We start from the raw sequence: 19,320 nt of genomic DNA, 5'->3' as shown, positions 1-19,320 counted from the left end.
TTATGGCCATTTGGTATATGGTATTTGATTAGGATCCCCATTAGCTGTTGCAAAAGCAGCAGCTACTCTTCCTGGGGTCCACACAAAACATGAAATAATTCTGAACATTAATAGACAAGAACAGCTCAAGGACAAAACTACATAAAACATTTTTTAAAGGCACACGTAGCCTACATATCAATATATACACACAAACTATCTAGGTCAAATAGGGGAGAGGCGTTGTGCCGTGAGGTATTGCTCTATTTATTTTTTTGAAATCAGGTTTACTGTTTATTTGAGCAATATGAGATGGAACGGAGTTCCATGCAATTATGGCTCTATATAATACTGTACGCTTTCTTGAATTTGTTCTGGATTTGGGGGCTGTGAAAAGACCCCTGGTGGCATGTCTGGTGGAGTAAGTGTGTGTGTCAGAGCTGTGTGTAAGTTGACTATGCAAACAATTTGGGATTTTCAACACAATGTTTCTTATAAAAAGAAGAAGTGATTCAGTCAGTCTCTCCTCAAAACTTAGCCAAGAGAGACTGGCATGCTTAGTATTTATATCAGCCCTCTGATTACAATGAAGAGCAAGACGTGCCGCTCTGTTTTGGGCCAGCTGCAGCTTAACTAGGTCTTTCCTTGCAGCACTGGACCACACGACTGGACAATAATCAAGATTAGACAAAACTAGAGCCTGCAGAACTTGCTTTTTGGAGTGTGGTGTCAAAAAAGCAGAGCATCTCTTTATGTTTTGACCATGATCATTTACAATCTAAGGTAACGCCAAGTAATTTAGTCTCCTCAACTTGTTCAATAGCCACACCATTCATTACCAGACTGCAACTCTTTGTTAAGGGTTTCAGTGACTTCATTAGCTGTGGTTGCTGATGCGTATAGTGTTGAATCATCAGCATACATGGACACACATGCTTTGGTTAATGCCAGTGGCAGGTCATTGGTAAAAAATAGAAACGAGAAGAGGGCCTAGAGAGCTGCCCTGTGGTACACCACACTTTACATGTTCGACATTAGTGAAGCTTCCATTAAATAAAATCCTTTGAGTTCTATTAGACAGATAGCTCTGAATCCACGATATGGCAGAGGTTGAAAAGCCATAACATATGTTTTTTCAACAACAGGTTATGGTCAATAATATCAAAGGTTGAACTGAAATCTAACAGTACAGCTCCCACAATCATCTTATTATCAATTTCTTTCAACCAATCATCAGTCATTTGGGTCAGTGCAGTACATGTTGAGTGCCCTTCCCTATAAGCATGCTGAAAGTCTGTTGTTAATTTGTTTACAGAAAAATAGCATTGTCTTTGGTCAAACACCATTTTTTCCAACAGTTTGCTAAGAGCTGGGAGCAAGCTTATAGGTCTGCTGTTAGAACCAGTAAAGGCCGCTTTACCATTCTTGGGTAGCGGAATTACTTTGGCTTCCCTCCAGGCCTGAGGACAAAGACTTTCCTCTAGGCTCAGATTAAAGATATGACAGATAGGAGTGTCTATAGAGTCAGCTACCATCCTCAGTAGCTTTCCATCTAAATTGTCAATGCCAGGAGGTTTGTCATTATTGATCGATAATCAATGAACACTAACTTTACAAAATTCAAACTTGCTATGATTTTCTTTAATTATTTGTTGTTTTATGCAGGCTCACTGTTCATTGTTGGCATTTCTTGCCTAAGTTTGCCCACTTTGCTAATGAAGTAATCATTAAAATAGCCATCTGATTCGATGAAAGATGGATTTGATTTTGTCTTTCTGCCCATAATTTCATTTAAAGTACTCCAAAGTTTTGTTTCCATCATTCTTTATATAATTGATCTTGGCTTCATAATACAGTTTTCTTCTTCTTTTTTGTTGAGTTTAGTCACATAATTTCTCAAATTTGCAGTAAGTCAGCCAGTCAGATGTGCAGCCAGACTTATTAGCCACTCCTTTTGCCCCATCTCTTTCAACCAAACAGTTTTTCAATTCCTCATCAATCCATGGAGCATTAACAGTTCTAACAGTCATTTTCCTAACAGGTGCATGTTTATCAATAATTGGAAGAAGCAATTTCATCAATTCGTCTGGATGCTCCTTATTAATCACATCAGACCAACAAATATTATTTACTCACCCACAGTCACAGCAAAATCTTTTGTACGATCTCTTATACACTATTTTAGGCCCAGCTGTTGGAACTTCGGCTTTCCTGGATATAGCCACTATATTGTGATCACTGTATCCAATGGGTACGGATACAGCTTTAGAACAAAGTTCTACAGTATTAGTAAAAATGTGATCTTGTTCCTGTAGTGTTTGTAAACACCCTGGTAGGTTGATTAATAACCTGAACCAGATTACAGGCACTGGTTAAAGTAAGAAGCTTCCTCTTGAGCGGACAGCTTGATGAAAACCAGTCAATATTCAGGTCCCCAAGAAAGTAGACCTCTCTGTTTACATCACATACACTATCAAGCATTTCATACATATTATTTAGATACTGACTGTTTGCACTTGGTGGCCTATAGTAACACCCCAAAATAAAAGGCTTTCGATGTGGCAAGTGAACCTGCAATCACAACACTTCAATAACACTTGACATAAGATCTTCTCTAAGCATTACAGGGATATGACTCTGAATATATACAGCAACACCTCCCCCATAAGCATTTCTGTCTCTTCTATAGATGTTATTTCTTGTATTGCTACTGCTGTATCATCAAATGAATTATCTAAGTGAGTCTCAGAAATGGCTAATATATGAATGTTATCTGACGTTAGCAAGTTATTGTTTTCATGAACCTTATTTCTAAGGCTACATATATTAACATGGGCTATTTTCAGCACTTTCCTGGGTAGCTTATCAGAGATAAACATAATACTGAAAAGAGCAAACAAAGCAAAGAAATATACATTCAGCAGTCCATTAATCAATTGGTGTGTGTGTGTGCTGTGGGGTTGAAGCTACGAACCCAGGCTTCTGGGAGGGAGGGTGGACAATGAGCCTGTCATAGCGGATGTAAGCAATGTCCCCACGAGCTCTGGCAGCTTAATATGGAGTTGGTCACCCATTTGCTGCTATAACAGCCTCCACTCTTCTGGGAAAGCTTTCCACTAGATGTTGGAACATTGCTGCAGGGACTTGCTTCCATTCAGCCACAAGCGCATTAGTGAGGTCGGGCACTGATGTTTGGAGATTAGGCCTGGCTCGCAGTCGGCGTTCCAACTCATCCCAAAGGTGTTCGATGGGGTTGAGGTCAGGGCTCTGTGCAGGCCAATCAAGTTCTTCCACACCGATCTCGCAAACCATTTCTGTATGGACTTCGCTTTGTGCACGGAGGCAGTGTCATGCTGAAACAGGGAAGGGCCTTCCCCAAACTGTTGCCACAAAGTTGAAAGCAGAGAATCGTCTAGAATGTAATTGTATGCTGTAGCATTAAGATTTCCCTTCACTGGAACTAAGGAGGCTAGCCCGAACCATGAAAAACAGCCCCAGACCATTATTCCTCCTCTACCAAACTTTACAGTTGGCACTATGCATTCGGACAGGTAGCGTTCTCCTGGCATCTGCCAAACCCAGATTCGTCCGTCGGACTGCCAGATGGTGAAGCGTGATTCATCAATCCAGAGAACACGTTTCCACTGCTCCAGAGTCCAATGGCGGCGAGCTTTATATCATTCCAGCCGACGCTTGGCATTGTGCATGGTGATCTTAGGCTTGTGTGCGGCTGCTCGGCCATGGAAACCCATTTCGTGAAGCTTCCAACGAACAGATCTTGTGCTGACGTTGCTTCCAGAGGCAGTTTGGAACTCGGTAGTGAGTGTTGCAACCGAGGACAGACAATTTTTACGTGCTAGGCGCTTCAGCACTTGGCGGTCCCGTTCTGTGAGCTTGTGTGGCCTACCACTTCGCAGCTGAGCCATTGTTGCTCCTATATGTTTCCCCTTCACAATAACAGCACTTATAGTTGACCGGGGCAGCTCTAGCAGGGCAGAAATTTGACAAACTCACTTGTTGGAAAGGTGGCATCCTATGATGGTGCCACGTTGAAAGTCACTGAGCTCTTCAGTAAGGCCATTCTACTGCCAATGTTTGTCTATGGAGATTGCATGGCTGTGTGCTCGATTTTATACACCTGTCAGCAACGGGTGTGGCTGAAATAGCCGAATCCACTAATTTGAAGGGGTGTCCACATACTTTTGTATATATAGTGAGCATTCATTCTACTGGTTGTGTAGAACCAACTCCTGATCAATGCAATGGCTTGTGACTGTTGTGAATGTGTCCTCTAAACCGGAGTATGAAGATATTTGGAGCAAGTTAAAAGAATGCAATCGGGTCTGGGTGAACTTCACTGCTCTTAAACAGAGTTTGCACTTAACTAACGTGCTGTTATCAGGAGTCGATTGTACATGGGTTTAGCTTAACTTGATATACAGTCAAGCAGGACAGGCACATTGGGTCCTTCCTTACCCATGTCGGCTGTCACCAGGGTGGAGTGGTTTTCAGGCAGTGAGACGGACGCCCCGTCCTGGTCCAGGCTGTGTCCGTCCTCGTTGACCTCCTGCTGGCTGTGGCTGAGCTCTGAACGCAGCTCTGAAAACTCATCCTCCTCCCTGGGGGGCAGAGGGTCACAAAGTTATGTCTGAGTTCGGTCAAACAGATAAGACAGTAGCCTTGTTGCCAGATCTGTTTGTGCTTGGATAACGCTGTCATGGCAAATGACAGATCTGGCAGCAAAGTGGGCATGACTCACACATATTTTCAAAAGAAGGAATTCCTACACGATTCAGTTTTTCACTTCAATGTCATTTTCATGACCACCCCCCATGGCCATAGGACAGATGGTGGTGTACAGAATCTAGCAGTGGGAATGACAGATCTGTTTGTTTTGTAGGGTATGAGCTATTAATCAAATAATAGCAGACACAGTAACCATGCATCATGTTAATCCTAAAAGCTTTGAATATAGTTAACATGGTTCATTTCTGGAAGAAATGACCTGAGAGAACCTATAGATGGCCCTTTGATCCGTCTGAGATCTAGCCTATATACTGTAGGCTTAGCATTAGTTAACCTGTAAAACGGCAATATACAGCCATTTCATGTGATTAGCTATGCCTTATAAAACATGGAAATATATACCTTTCATTTATGCCAGTGGTAAGAATTTGTCCTTTTCAAATATGCACACTTTCCACATGAAATGCAAGCTGATTGCCCCTTTACGGCACGTATACAGTGCCGTCAGAAAGTATTCAGACCCCTTGACTTTTTCCACATTTTGTTGTGTTATAGCCTGAATTTAAAATGGATTAAATTGAGATTGTCACTGGCCTACACACAATAACCCAGAAGAATAGTAGAATTATGTTTTTAGAAATATTTACAAATTAACAAAACATTCTGAAAAAGCTGAAATGTCTTGAGTCAATAAGTATTCAACCCCTTTGTTATGGCAAGCCTTAATAAGTTCAGGAGTAAAAATGTAGTTAACAAGTCATAGAATAAGTTGCATGGACTCACTCTGTGTGCAATAATAGTGTTTAAAATTATTTTTGAATGACTACCTCATCTCTATACCCCACACATACAATTATCTGTTAGGTTCCTCAGTTGAGCAGTGAATTTCAAACACAGATTCGACTACAAAGACCAGGGAGCCTTTCCAATACCTCGCTAAGAAGGGCACCTATTGGTAAATTCAAAAGCAGACATTGAATGTCCCTTTGAGCATGTTGAAGTTATTAATTACACTTTGGATGGTGTATCAATACAGCCAGTCACTACAAAGATACAGGCATCCTTCCTAATTCAGTTGCCGGAGAGGAAGGAAAGCGCTCAGGCATTTCACCATGAGGCCAATGGTGACTTTAGAACAGTAACAAAGTTTAATGGCTGTGATAGGAGAAAACGGAGGATGGATCAACAACATTGTACTTACTCCACAATACTAACCTAATCGACATAGTGAAAACAAGGAAGCCGGCACAGAATAAAAATATTCCAAAACATGCATCCTGTTTTAAACAAGGCAATAAAGTAATACAGCAAAAAATGTGGCAAAGCAATTCACTTTTTGTCCTGAATACAAAGTTTTATGTTTGGGGCAAATCCAATACAACACACTATTGAGTACCACTCTCCATATTTTCAAGCATAGTGGTGGCTGCATCATGTTATGGGTATGCTTGTAATCCTTAAAAGGACTGGGGAGTTTTTCAGGATAAAAAAGAAACGGAATGGAGCTAAGCACAGGCTAAATCCTAGAGGAAAATCTGGTTCAGTCTGCTTTCCACCAGACACTGGGAGATGAATTCACCATTCAGCAGGACAATAACCTAAAACACAAGGCCAAATCTACATTGGAGTTGCTTACGTTCCTGAGTGGCCGAGTTACAGTTTTGACTTCCATCTATGGCAAGACCTGAGAAAATGATTGTATAGCAATGATCAACAACCAATTTGACAGTACTTAAATCATTTTGAAAATAATAATTGGCAAATGTTGCACAATCCTGGTGTGGACAGCATTTAGAGACTTACCCAGAAAGACTCACAGCTGTAATCGCTGCCAAAGATGCTTCTACAAAGTATTGACTCAGGGTGTGAATACTTATGTAAAAATAGATATTTCTGTATTTTATTTTCAATCAATTAAAAACATGTTTTCACTTTGTCATTATGGGGTTTATCTGTAGATGGTTACAAAAATATATATATTCAGTTTGGACACACCTACTCATTCCAGGGTAATATTTTTTACTATTTTCTACATTGTAGAATAATAGTGAAGACATTAAAACTATGAAATAACACATATGGAATCATGTAGTAACCAACAAAGTGTTAAACAAATCAAAATATATATTATATTTTAGATTCTTCAAAGTAGACACCCTTTGCCTTGATTACAGCTTTGCACACTCACCTGGAATGCATTTCAATTAACAGGTGTGCCTTGTTAAAGTTAATTTGTGGAATTTCTTTCCTTCTTAATGCATTTGAGCCAATCAGTTGTGTTGTGACAAGGTAGGATTGGTATACAGAAGATAGCCCTATTTGGTAAAAGACCAAGTCCATATTATGGCAAGAACAGCTCAAATAAGCAAAGAGAAACGACAGTCCATCATTACTTTAAGACATGAAGGTCAGTCAATACGGAACATTTCAACAACTTTCAACATTTCTTCAAGTGCAGTCGCAAAAACCATCAAGCGCTATGATGAAACTGGCTCTCATGAGGACCGCCACAGGAATGGAAGACCCAGAGTTACCTCTTCTGCAGAGGATACATTTATTAGAGTCAACTGCACCTCAGATTGCAGCCCAAATAAATGCTTCACAGAGTTCAAGTTACAGACACATCTCAACATCAACTGTTCAGAGGGGACTGTGTGAATCAGGCCTTCATGGTCGAATTGCTGCAAAGAAATCACTACTAAAGGACACCAATAAGAAGAAGAGACTAGCTTGGGCCAAGAAACACGAGCAATGGACATTAGACCAGTGGAAATTTGTCCTTTGGTCTGATGAGTCCAAATGTGAGATTTTTGGTTCCAACCGCTGTGTCTTTGTGAGAGGCAGAGTAGGTGAACGGATGATCTCTGCATGTGTGGTTCCCACCGTGAAGCATGGAGTAGGAGGTGTGATGGTGCTTTGCTGGAGACACTGTCTGTGATTTATTTAGAATTCAAGGCACACTTAACCAGCATGGCTACCAAAGCATTCTGCAGCGATACGCCATCCCATCTGGTTTGCGCTTAGTGGGACTATCATTCGTTTTTCAACAGGACAATGACCCAACACACCTCCAGGCTGTGTACGGGCTATTTGACCAAGAAGGAGTGTGATGGAGTGCTGCATCAGATGACCTGGCCTCCACAATCACCCGACCTCAACCCAATTGAGATGGTTTGGGATGAGTTGGAACGCAGAGTGAAGGAAAAGCAGCCAACAAGTGCTCAGCATATGTGGGAATTCCTTCAAGACTGTTGGAAAAGCATTCCAGGTGAAGCCAAGAGTGTGCAAAGCTGTCATCAAGGCAAAAGGTGGCTATTTTGAAGAATCTCAAATATAAAATGTATTTTTGATTCCTACATGATTCCATATGTGTCATTTCATAGTTTTGAGGTCTTCACTATTATTCTACAATGTAGAAAATATAAAAAATAAAGAAAAACCCTTGAATGAGTAGGCGTGTCCAAACTTTTGACTGGTACTGTATATATTTAATCAATTTTGAATTCAGGCTGAAACACAACAAAATGTAGAAGAAGTCAAGGGGTATGTACAGTGGGGGGAAAAAGTATTTAGTCAGCCACCAATTGTGCAAGTTCTCCAACTTAAAAAGATGAGAGAGGCCTGTAATTTTCATCATAGGTACACGTCAACTATGACAGACAAAATGAGAAAAAAAATCCAGAAAATCACATTGTAGGATTTTTTATGAATTTATTTGCAAATTATGGTGGAAAATAAGTATTTGGTCAATAACAAAAGTTTCTCAATACTTTGTTATATACCCTTTGTTGGCAATGACACAGGTCAAACGTTTTCTGTAAGTCTTCACAAGGTTTTCACACACTGTTGCTGGTATTTTGGCCCATTCCTCCATGCAGATCTCCTCTAGAGCAGTGATGTTTTGGGGCTGTCGCTGGGCAACACGGACTTTCAACTCCCTCCAAAGATTTTCTATGGGGTTGAGATCTGGAGACTGGCTAGGCCACTCCAGGACCTTGAAATGCTTCTTACGAAGCCACTCCTTCGTTGCCCGGGCGGTGTGTTTGGGATCATTGTCATGCTGAAAGACCCAGCCACGTTTCATCTTCAATGCCCTTGCTGATGGAAGGAGGTTTTCACTCAAAAGTGAGATCTTGCGTGGAGCCCCAGATCGAGGGAGATTATCAGTGGTCTTGTATGTCTTCCATTTCCTAATAATTGCTCCCACAGTTGATTTCTTCAAACCAAGCTGCTTACCTATTGCAGATTCAGTCTTCCCAGCCTGGTGCAGGTCTACAATTGTGTTTCTGGTGTCCTTTGACAGCTCTTTGGTCTTGGCCATAGTGGAGTTTGGAGTGTGACTGTTTGAGGTTGTGTACAGGTGTCTTTTATACTGCTAACAAGTTCAAACAGGTGCCATTAATACAGGTAACGAGTGGAGGACAGAGGAGCCTCTTAAAGAAGAAGTTACAGGTCTGTGAGAGCCAGAAATCTTGCTTGTTTGTAGGTGACCAAATACTTATTTTCCACTATAATTTGCAAATAAATTCATTAAAAATCCTACAATGTGATTTTCTGGAGAAAAAAATCTAAATTTGTCTGTCATAGTTGACGTGTACCTATGATGAAAATTACAGGCCTCTCTCATCTTTTTAAGTGGGAGAACTTGCACAATTGTTGGCTGACTAAATACTTTTTTCCCCCACTGTACGTATGTGTGTGTGTGTGCGCGCATATGTATGTGCTTCAGATGACTTCTCTGACATTATATTTATATGACTGGCCTATGTGAATATTCTGTATGTATGTGATGTTGAAATCAACTCTATTTGTGAAAGTAGTACTGCACTGCTGCTACCAAACATTGATATGTCAAGTCTTGGCAGTAGCACTGAATTATAGGGTCGTTTGAATGCATTTCATTGGTTTGATACAATCTTTTTTGTACATCTGTGAAATAAATATCCAGGCAGTAAATTAACATCACAGAGTTCTCACAAGGTCGGCAAATAGAGAGTACTGACTCACATAGTTACGTGCTGTTCTGACAACATGACGCAACATACACTGAATTGGCATGGCACAGTTTATGCGAACACATACACACACAAATAACCAGAGCATGAAAGAAAACAGATTTGGAGAATTTCCCTTTTCCAAAATTCTTAAGACTTTATAATGAACCTAATCAAAAACCAGTACACAGTTTGGAAATTGAGGAATTTTGGGGGGCTGCCATGCTTGAGTTCATTCTAATGAATTGTTTGGTTAATGTCCCTGCTTAGCACTCAAAACCATGCCTGTTATGTCAGAGAAGTTGGTTCCGGTGCACGTCGGTGTGCTGAGCACCTGTGGAGAGGGCTGGAGAGGGCACTTGAGCTAGGAAAACAAACACTTAGGAGGCCTCTGACGCAAATGCTGCCATTTTGATTTCACTACAGTAAGTAAACAATGGAGGAAGAGAGTTATACGAAAGGGTCCTAAAAAGGGATTCCAATCAAAAGGAGGCACAATTAGGGTACCTAAGGGAATTGAGGGTGGAGGTGGTATGTATGTGCCTGTCTGCATTAGGGCTGGGCGATATATTGATATATTTCGATTAATTTGAATGTATGTTTTTGCGCGATATTCCAAATGCCTGTATCGCAAGAATCAAGGTTTTGTTATTTTAAATGTTTATGAGTGTTTATGTCCGCTTGTTCTCATGTATTTTTGGTCTCGTCTCCTTCGCTCATCTGTGCTGTGTGCACCTTCCCATTTACACCAGCGATCCGTGTATATTGACGAGATGCTCGTCTCCGCCCAAACAATGGGAGTCGTTGTCCCAAAGGCGGGAAGGTAGGCGACAAGCTTAGGTCCAAAATAAGCCTATAGAAACGCATTGGCCTTATTTTGGACAGATCTTAGTGCTTCACCTCTTCCTCTATGGTTTACACACACACACCAAGCCCCTCCCCCCCTGCTTCTCATGTTAACAAAGTAGAGAGATCACATCTTCCTGTCTGACAAGCGGTTTCAACTCGCTATTTGTGTTTGAGGTTTGGTCAAATATGGACACCAAAACACATTGAGACATTATTTTACTGTAATAGAGGAGAAGTTAACTTTTCTAACGATACCCTTTTTATGTCTCAACTACTCAAATTGCGCGCAGAGCAGACACTACTGAAACAGGAGTATCAATGAACATTGATTCTGGAAAATGAATGCTCAGTTTGTCGTGTGCGGCATTGGGATACCACGTACCGCTAGCAGCATTTTTATACTAGCTGTCTAGTCTGTGTTTTATAAATGTGCAATAAGCATAAAACACAATTATATAAGGAATTGGCAACTCGTTCTCATTCTGAGAAATAAGGTAGGCCACTTGATTTCAACATCTGAACAAAGTGGACAGGCTAACACGCTTTTCAAACAGTTGGAGATAGACAGAAGGGTGTTCATAACAATTAAACTGTTCAACCTTGTTCGCTAGCAAATAGATCCAAGTTGGCTAAACTTGAAATATAAAGATTAGCTGGCTAATTACTAGCACGTGGGCTTGAGAGATTGATGATGAGACCCGTGTTAATTTTCTATAGCCTAATGCCTGCTACAAGAACTTAGTCATTATTAGTGAATGTGCATTATGCATGGTTCTGGTTGAATTTGTAACAAAAAAGGGCATTTTCATTGACAGACTTGAAAGCCAGATCAGTGATTATTGCCCAAAAAAAGATATGATTTTTAGGCCATATGCCCAGCCCTAGTCTGCATACCTGCCTATGTGCGTATGTATGTGAGTGCATGTGCGTGCGTATGTTAGTGTGCATTTGTGTGTACCACCCACCTGATGGTAGAGCCCTGTAGCAGGTCTATCTTCTTGTTGAGCTCAGCGATGATGCTGTGCAGCTCTGTGATCCTCTCCTCGTATCGTAGGGTGGTCCGCTCCTGAACGTCCTCATGCTCCCGCGTCAGATAGGACTGCTCACACTGACAAAACACACACACACACACACACACACACACACACATTAACCCAATACCTTTTTATCCCACTGAGCTAATGCCTTAATATCTGAGAGGCAACCTATTCTGTTATTTGGGAATTTTGAAAGGAAAGCAATCTACAAAACAGCCAACATTTCCTAACTGACATCACATTTTAGAGATTGAATCATGTTACTGTAAAAATCCCCCATTCAAAACCCATAACAATGACGCCATTCAATGCTGAAGTGTGGAGAATGGCATTTGAACAAAGGTATCTTCCTACACAGTCATGTGTAATTTGGAATGGGAATAAATCCAGAGGCAATTCTCTGCTGGGTTGCCAGATTGTTGTCTCTGGCGCACACGCACACACACTGCACCATTGTGTGTGAGGTCAGGCCTAAGGGCTTTGCTGGGGATTGTCTACATGGAGCTCAGAGGCTGGGAAAGAGAGAAAGGTATCCGCTTTCCAGAAAAGAGGTGTGTGTATGCATGTGTGTGTGTGTGAGAGATCTGGCTTGAGCGTGTGTGTGTTATACTATGCTTCCTAGAATGACCTTAGCAGATCGGTATGTTTTCCTGGCCTGTGTCGGAGGTTGAACGTGAAAATGAAACAAAGACAGACAAAGAGGGGTCTGCCTAGTGCTTTATACAATGGGACATTAATCAAGCACTAAAACTACTATAAGCGGTCCCCTACAACTACTATGGACTTGTTCACAAAGGTTTAACGTTATGAAAATAATTCCTGTGTTTCTGTATGCATAAATCACACTGCCAAATAAATGTGAAAAATATAATAGAATTACATGATGAAAATACATAAACCTCTGGCATGAGGCACATGGGGGGGTCGTGTGGAATCTTTCTATCTGCGACCTTCTAAACTAGCACCCCATTGAATTAGTCTAAGCCCCAGGATTCTGAGAGTAGGAGTCATAGGTCAATAGGTCAGAAGCTTGGGGAGTCAGGAGTCAGGGGTGTACTTCACCCTAAACAAAAACATCTGTGTGTGAAAGGTCAGGGGTTCAGGTGACGAGGTATGTGCCTCAGGCTGACACAGCCATCAGAGTCCCCACGCAGAGACAGAGCCCCAATGTGTGTGTGTGTGTGTGTTATCCTATGTGTTGAGTCAGGAGTCTTTCTGTCAAATGGCCAGCAGTGACAATTAGAAGAGCTGAGTGGCTTTAGCTCCCTGCCCCAGGGAGAGCTGCAGTGACAAAGAGCAGCTTCCAGTCAGCCATTGTCAGGTCACACAGTGTGACGTGTGTCACTAACTGTCATAACACCCATCCACTGTCGCCCATAGAGACACAACAGTCACTGATAGGAAGTGGCATGTGGTTTAAATCCTACTTGGTTTAAAGCAGTTTGGCTCAGACTTTCATAGGCAACATACTTCTACAAGGGCCAAAGATTCAAAAGTACATGTTGAGATAAAAAGCCGATAAAAAGACTGCATTTTTTTTTTGTGAGAGGGTGTTCTCAACAAATGGTCACCTCCGATACATTAGTTGACTGAAAAAACATCCACTTCAGGAAAACAACTATTTTGGAGTCAGAGTCAAACATCCTCCTTAGACTTCTAGTCATCACATATCCTTTGTATAAACTAGTTTGACTGAAATGTCCTGCATATTTACGGCTTTGGAATTTAGACCAGAGAGGGTTCAAATGTCAAAAGAGTGGGCACATTTAGATGACTCCCTTGCACTGGCTCTATGCACAATCACTAGACTCTACCCACACACTCACACATACTACACTGACACTCCAACACACACACACACACACACACACACACACACACACACAATACATATGCTCACACACACAAAAACACACGCACACATGCTGTTGTTACTCTGTTTATTATACATTATATCCTGATTGGCTAATCCAGGGGTGTCAAACTCATTTTAGCTCAGGGGCCACATGGAGGAAAATCTATTCCCAAGTGGGCCGGACCGGTAAAACCATGGTATATATAACTTAAAAACAACAACTTCAGATTGTTTTCTTTGTTTTAATACTATCAACATAAAAGATAAAGCTGGAGCCTGAGGACAGTGTGTCCAAAATAGTACAAGCACAACATCACTATTAATCATAAAACACCTCAAGTTTATTTGAAAATTCTAAAGAAAAAGAACACACAAACACACAATGCCTCAGTGATTCACAGAACTGTTTCACAGATCACAGAACTATATCAGGGTGTCATTTCTCAGGCAGAAATGTAGATACAAATAATGAAATCCTGTTCCCCAAACAAGTGCAAGAACCACAGAGTCAAGAATAGGTTAAATATACAAATACAATAAAATCAATTAAAAACAATAGCACATCAACATAAAAACAAATAAACATAAAGCTGGAGCCTGAGGACAGTGTGTCCAAAAGCACAACATCACTATTAATCATAAAACACCTCAAGCTATTTGAAATTCTGAGGACAAACAACACACAAACACACAATGCCTCAGTGATTCACAGAAGTATATCACAGATCACAGAACTATATCAGGGTGTCTCATGCAGCACTTTAAGTGGGGTTGCATAGTTTATTTGACTCCTGATACCTGGCATCTTTTAGCTTTCACCAGCGCATCAATATCAGCCGTCACATCCTGAGTGGCAGCCAACTTCAGGATGTGATTCAAGTGCTTGTGCGTGAGCCTTGAGCGCAGCTTTGTTTTATTTATGCTCATTACAGAGAACTTGCTCACAAAGATATGTGGTTCCAAACATGCACAACAGTTTTGCAGCGAGGGCTGTCAAGTTGGGGTAACCTGGCAAGAGATTCTGATAAAATGTGTCCAACCCAGCTGCGGCAAATTTGCCCTTCAAATCCGAGTCACACTGCAAGTATATTATTTCAAGTTGGATGCTGACAGGCAGATCAGAGGGATTCACGGTTAATGGCGAACAAAAAACGTTGAAGTCTTTCTCCAGTTCACCAAAAATCTGAAAGCGTTGCTCAAACTCCCTTAACAGTCCCGTTATTTTATCTTTGAACCGCTTCATGTCTGCCACATGTTGGGTCGCGCACACATTTTTCAGACAGGGGAAGTGAGCTGCATCACCACCGGCGAGTTGCGTCTCCCACAATGACAGCTTCAACTTGAAAGAACGTATGCTGTCATAATACTGCGTGGCAACTTTGTTGCACCCTTGCAGCTGTTTGTTCAAGTTATTCAGGTGCTCTGTAACATCCACCATAAATGCAAGGTCCTGCATCCATTCTGCGGAATGAAATTCTAACACTGGTTTGCCCTTTTCTTCCATGAACTGTTCAATTTCTTCTCGTAAATCAAAGAAACGCCTCAGCACAGCACCTCGGCTTAACCATCTTACCTCAGTGTGGTATGGCAGGCCATAGATGTGGTCTTTCTCTCTGAGAAGGCTGTCAAACTGACGTTGATTCAGGCTTCTGGATCGGATGAAATTAACAGTTTGGATAATATAATAATAATAATAATATAATAATAATAAAAATAATAACCACCTTCATGACGTTATCCATCTTTAATGACTTGCAACACAAAGCCTCCTGGTGCAAAATACAGTGAAAAGTCCAAAAATCACGTCCTCCATTTGCAGATTGCACTTTCTCTCTGAACTTTGTCACAACGCCTGCTTTTTTCCCGATCATTGAGGGCGCACCATCTGTAGCCAGGCTGACAGCGCGGGACCAGTCTACTCCGACCCTGTCCAGCGCGCTGACGAGTGCAGTGAAAATATCAGCTGCTGTCGTTGTATCTGTCATCGGCACCAACTCCACGAACTCCTCGGTGACGGTCAATGTGTCATCAACTCTGCGGATGAAAATGGCCAGTTGTGCAACATCTGTAATGTCCGTGCTTTCATCAATTGCAACCGAAAACGCAATAAATTACTTTACTTTTTGCTTCAACTGGCTGTCCAAATCCACTGAAAGATCGGAAATTCTGTCTGCAACTGTGTTTCTTGTCAGGCTGATATTTGCAAAAGCCTGGTGCTTTTCAGGGCACACAATCTCCGCTGCCTTCATCATGCATGTTTTTACAAATTCACCCTCACTAAATGGTTTTGAAGCCACTGCGATTTCATTAGCAATGAGGTAGCTAGCTTTCACTGCAGCGTCACTGATGTCTCGGCTGTGAGTAAACACAGACTGCTGTTTCTTCAGACCCGCCAACAGTTCATTCACCTTCTCTCTTCTCCGCTGTCCTTGAAAGTTGTCATATTTGTCGGCATGAAGACTCACATAGTGGCGACGAAGGTTATATTCTTTCAGCACTGCAACATGCTGTGAACACACCAAACATACAGCTTTCCCATTCAATTCCGTGAATAAATAGAAGGATGACAATTTTTCTTGGAACACTCTGCGTCCACTTTTCTCTTTTTTGACAGAGACATATTGGGGCAATGAGGGTGCCAAAGCACATAATGTTAAAAGTAGAAGCCGTAATAAATATCGCGGGCAAAACAAAGTAGCTCATCCGGACTGGCTGCACTTGCTTGACCTATTTGCTCTGCCCCGGTATAAACAGTTTGCTCGCTTAACACAATTGCTATTGCGCCATCCAGTGGACACAATTGGAACAGCAGTTTCTTTTATTGAAAAATTGCAGATCATTTTTATACTTTACAAAATCATCTCGCGGGCCGGATTAAACCCGTTTGCGGGCCTGTTCCGGCCCGTGGGCCGGACGTTTGACACCCCTGCGCTAATCACTTTTACCCCTACCCACATGTACATACTGTATTACCTCAATTACCTCAACTACCCTATATGTACACAAAAGTATGTGGACACCCCTTCAAATCAGTGGTTTCGGCTATTTCAGCCACACCCGTTGCTGACAGGTGTATAGAATCGAGCACACATCCATGCAATCTCAATTGACAAACATTGGCAGTAGAATGGCCTTAATGAAGAGCTCAGTGACTTTCAACGTGGCACCGTCATAGGATGCCACCTTTCCAACAAGTGAGTTCGTCAAATTTCTGCCCTGCTAGAGCTGCCCTGGCCAACTGTAAGTGCTGTTATTGTGAAGTGGAAACGTCTAGGAGCAACAACGGCTCAGCTGCGAAGTGGTAGGCCACATAAGCTCACAGAACGGGACCGCCGAGTGCTGAAGCGCATAAAGATCATCTGTCCTCGGTTGCAACACTCACTACTGAGTTCCAAACTGCCTCTGGAAGCAACGTCAACACAAGAACTGTTCATCGGGAGCTTCATGAAATGGGTTTCCATGGCAGAGCAGCTGCTCACAAGCCTAAGATCCCCATGGGCAATGCCAAGCATCGATTGGAGTGGTGTAAAGCTCCCCACCATTGGACTCTGGAGCAGTGGAAACGCGATCTCTGGATTGATGAATCACGCTTCACAATCTGGCAGTCTGACGGACAAATCTGGGTTTGGCGGATGCCAGGAGAACACTACCTGCCCAAATGCATAGTGCCAACTATATGAGCTAGGCCCCTTAGTTCCAGTGAAGGGAAATCTTAACGCTACAGCATACAATGACATTCTAGATGATTCTGTGCTTTCAACTTTGTGGCAAAAGTTTGGGGAAGGCCCTTTCCTTTTTCAGCATGACAATGCCCCCATGCACAAAGCGAGGTCCATACAGAAATGGTTTGTCGAGATCGGTGTGGAAGAACTTGACTGGCCTGCACAGAGACCTGACCAAACTCCATCAAACGCCTTTGGAATGAATTGGAACGACGACTGCGACCCAGGCATCAGTGCCCGACCTCACTAATGCTTGTGGCTGAATAGAAGCAAGTCACTGCAGCAATGTTCCAACATCTAGTGGAAAGCCTTCCCAGAAGAGTGGAGGCAGCAAAGGGGGGACCAACTCCATATTAATGCCCATGATTTTGGAATGAGAAGTTCGACGAGAACATACTTTTGGTCATGTCGTGTACCTCATACCCCTGCACATTGACTCGGTACTGGTACTCCTTCTATATAGCCTCTTTATTGTTTTTATTGTGCTACTATTTCCAACTGTTGCCGTGCTGACACTTTGAGTTAGGAGACAGTTTGTTGTGGGACCTGACAGGGCCCTGCGATGTGTGTAGCTACTAACTGGGCTATGCATAAGGGTTCCAGTCATTACTCTACACAGACACCAACAGCCATGCTTCTGGCAATACATATACAGTGAGGGAAAAAAGTATTTGATCCCCTGCTGATTTTGTACGTTTGCCCACTGACAAAGACATGATCAGTCTATAATTTTAATGGTAGGTTTATTTGAACAGTGAGAGACAGAATAACAACAACAGAATCCAGAAAAACGCATGTCAAAAATGTTATAAATTGATTTGCATTTTAATAAGGGAAATAAGTATTTGACCCCCTCTCAATCAGAAAGATTTCTGGCTCCCAGGTGTCTTTTATACAGGTAACGAGCTGAGATTATGAGCACACTCTTAAAGGGATTGCTCCTAATCTCAGCTTGTTACCTGTATAAAAGACACCTGTCCACAAAAGCAATCAATCAATCAGATTCCAAACTCTCCACCATGGCCAAGACCAAAGAGCTCTCCAAGGATGTCAGGGACAAGATTGTAGACCTACACAAGGCTGGAATGGGCTACAAAACCATTGCCAAGCAGCTTGGTGAGAAGGTGACAACAGTTGGTGCGATTATTCGCAAATGGAAGAAACACAAAATAACTGTCAATCTCCCTCAGCCTGGGGCTCCATGCAAGATCTCACCTCATGGAGTTGCAATGATCATGAGAACGGTGAGGAATCAGCCCAGAACTACACGGGAGGATCTTGTCAATGATCTCAAGGCAGCTGAGACCATAGTCACCAAGAAAACAATTGGTAACACACTACGCCGTGAAGGACTGAAATCCTGCAGCGCCCGCAAGGTCCCCCTGCTCAAGAAAGCACATATACAGGCCCGTCTGAAGTTTGCCAATGAACATCTGAATGATTCAGAGGAGAACTGGGTGAAAGTGTTGTGGTCAGATGAGACCAAAATCGAGCTCTTTGGCATCAACTCAACTTGCCGTGTTTGGAGGAGGATGAATGCTGCCTATGACCCCAAGAACACCATCCCCACCATCAAACATGGATGTGGAAACATTATGCTTTAGGGGTGTTTTTCTGCTAAGGGGACAGGACAACTTCACCGCATCAAAGGGACGATGGACGGGGCCATGTACCATCAAATCTTGGGTGAGAACCTCCTTCCCTCAGCCAGGGCATTGAAAATGGGTCGTGGATGGGTATTCCAGCATGACAATGAACCAAAACACACAGCCAAGGCAACAAAGGAGTGGCTCAAGAAGAAGCACATTAAGGTCCTGGAGTGGCCTAGCCAGTCTCCAGACCTTAATCCCATAGAAAATCTGTGGAGGGAGCTGAAGGTTCGAGTTGCCAAACGTCAGCCTCAAAACCTTAATGACTTGGAGAAGATCTGCAAAGAGGAGTGGGACAAAATCCCTCCTGAGATGTGTGCAAACCTGGTGGCCAACTACAAGAAACATCTGACCTCTGTGATTGCCAACAAGGGTTTTGCCATCAAGTACTAAGTCATATTTTGCAGAGGGATCAAATACTTATTTCCCTCATTAAAATGTTAATCAATTTATAACATTTTTGACATGGATTTTTTTGTTGTTATTCTG

At 42.2% G+C, this 19,320-nt stretch overlaps 1 protein-coding gene across 3 annotated transcripts in view; it reads right to left on the bottom strand.

Moving 5' to 3' along the window:
• LOC121582465 (colorectal mutant cancer protein) overlaps positions 1–19,320 on the bottom strand; it is a 138,897-nt gene that overhangs the window by 46,980 nt on the left and 72,597 nt on the right. For all 3 annotated transcript variants that reach the window (XM_041898266.2, XM_041898267.2, XM_045225128.1), the window contains 2 exons: positions 11,534–11,676; positions 4,456–4,598 (listed from right to left, as the gene is read on the bottom strand). In XM_041898266.2, coding sequence (XP_041754200.1) covers positions 4,456–4,598; positions 11,534–11,676 — 286 coding nt within the window. The remainder of the gene's footprint in view (positions 1–4,455; positions 4,599–11,533; positions 11,677–19,320) is intronic.

This window comes from Coregonus clupeaformis, chromosome 15 (genome assembly GCF_020615455.1).
Source record: "Coregonus clupeaformis isolate EN_2021a chromosome 15, ASM2061545v1, whole genome shotgun sequence".
In the NCBI taxonomy this organism is placed as follows: domain Eukaryota; kingdom Metazoa; phylum Chordata; class Actinopteri; order Salmoniformes; family Salmonidae; genus Coregonus; species Coregonus clupeaformis.
This window is presented reverse-complemented; position numbering and strand designations above follow the sequence as displayed.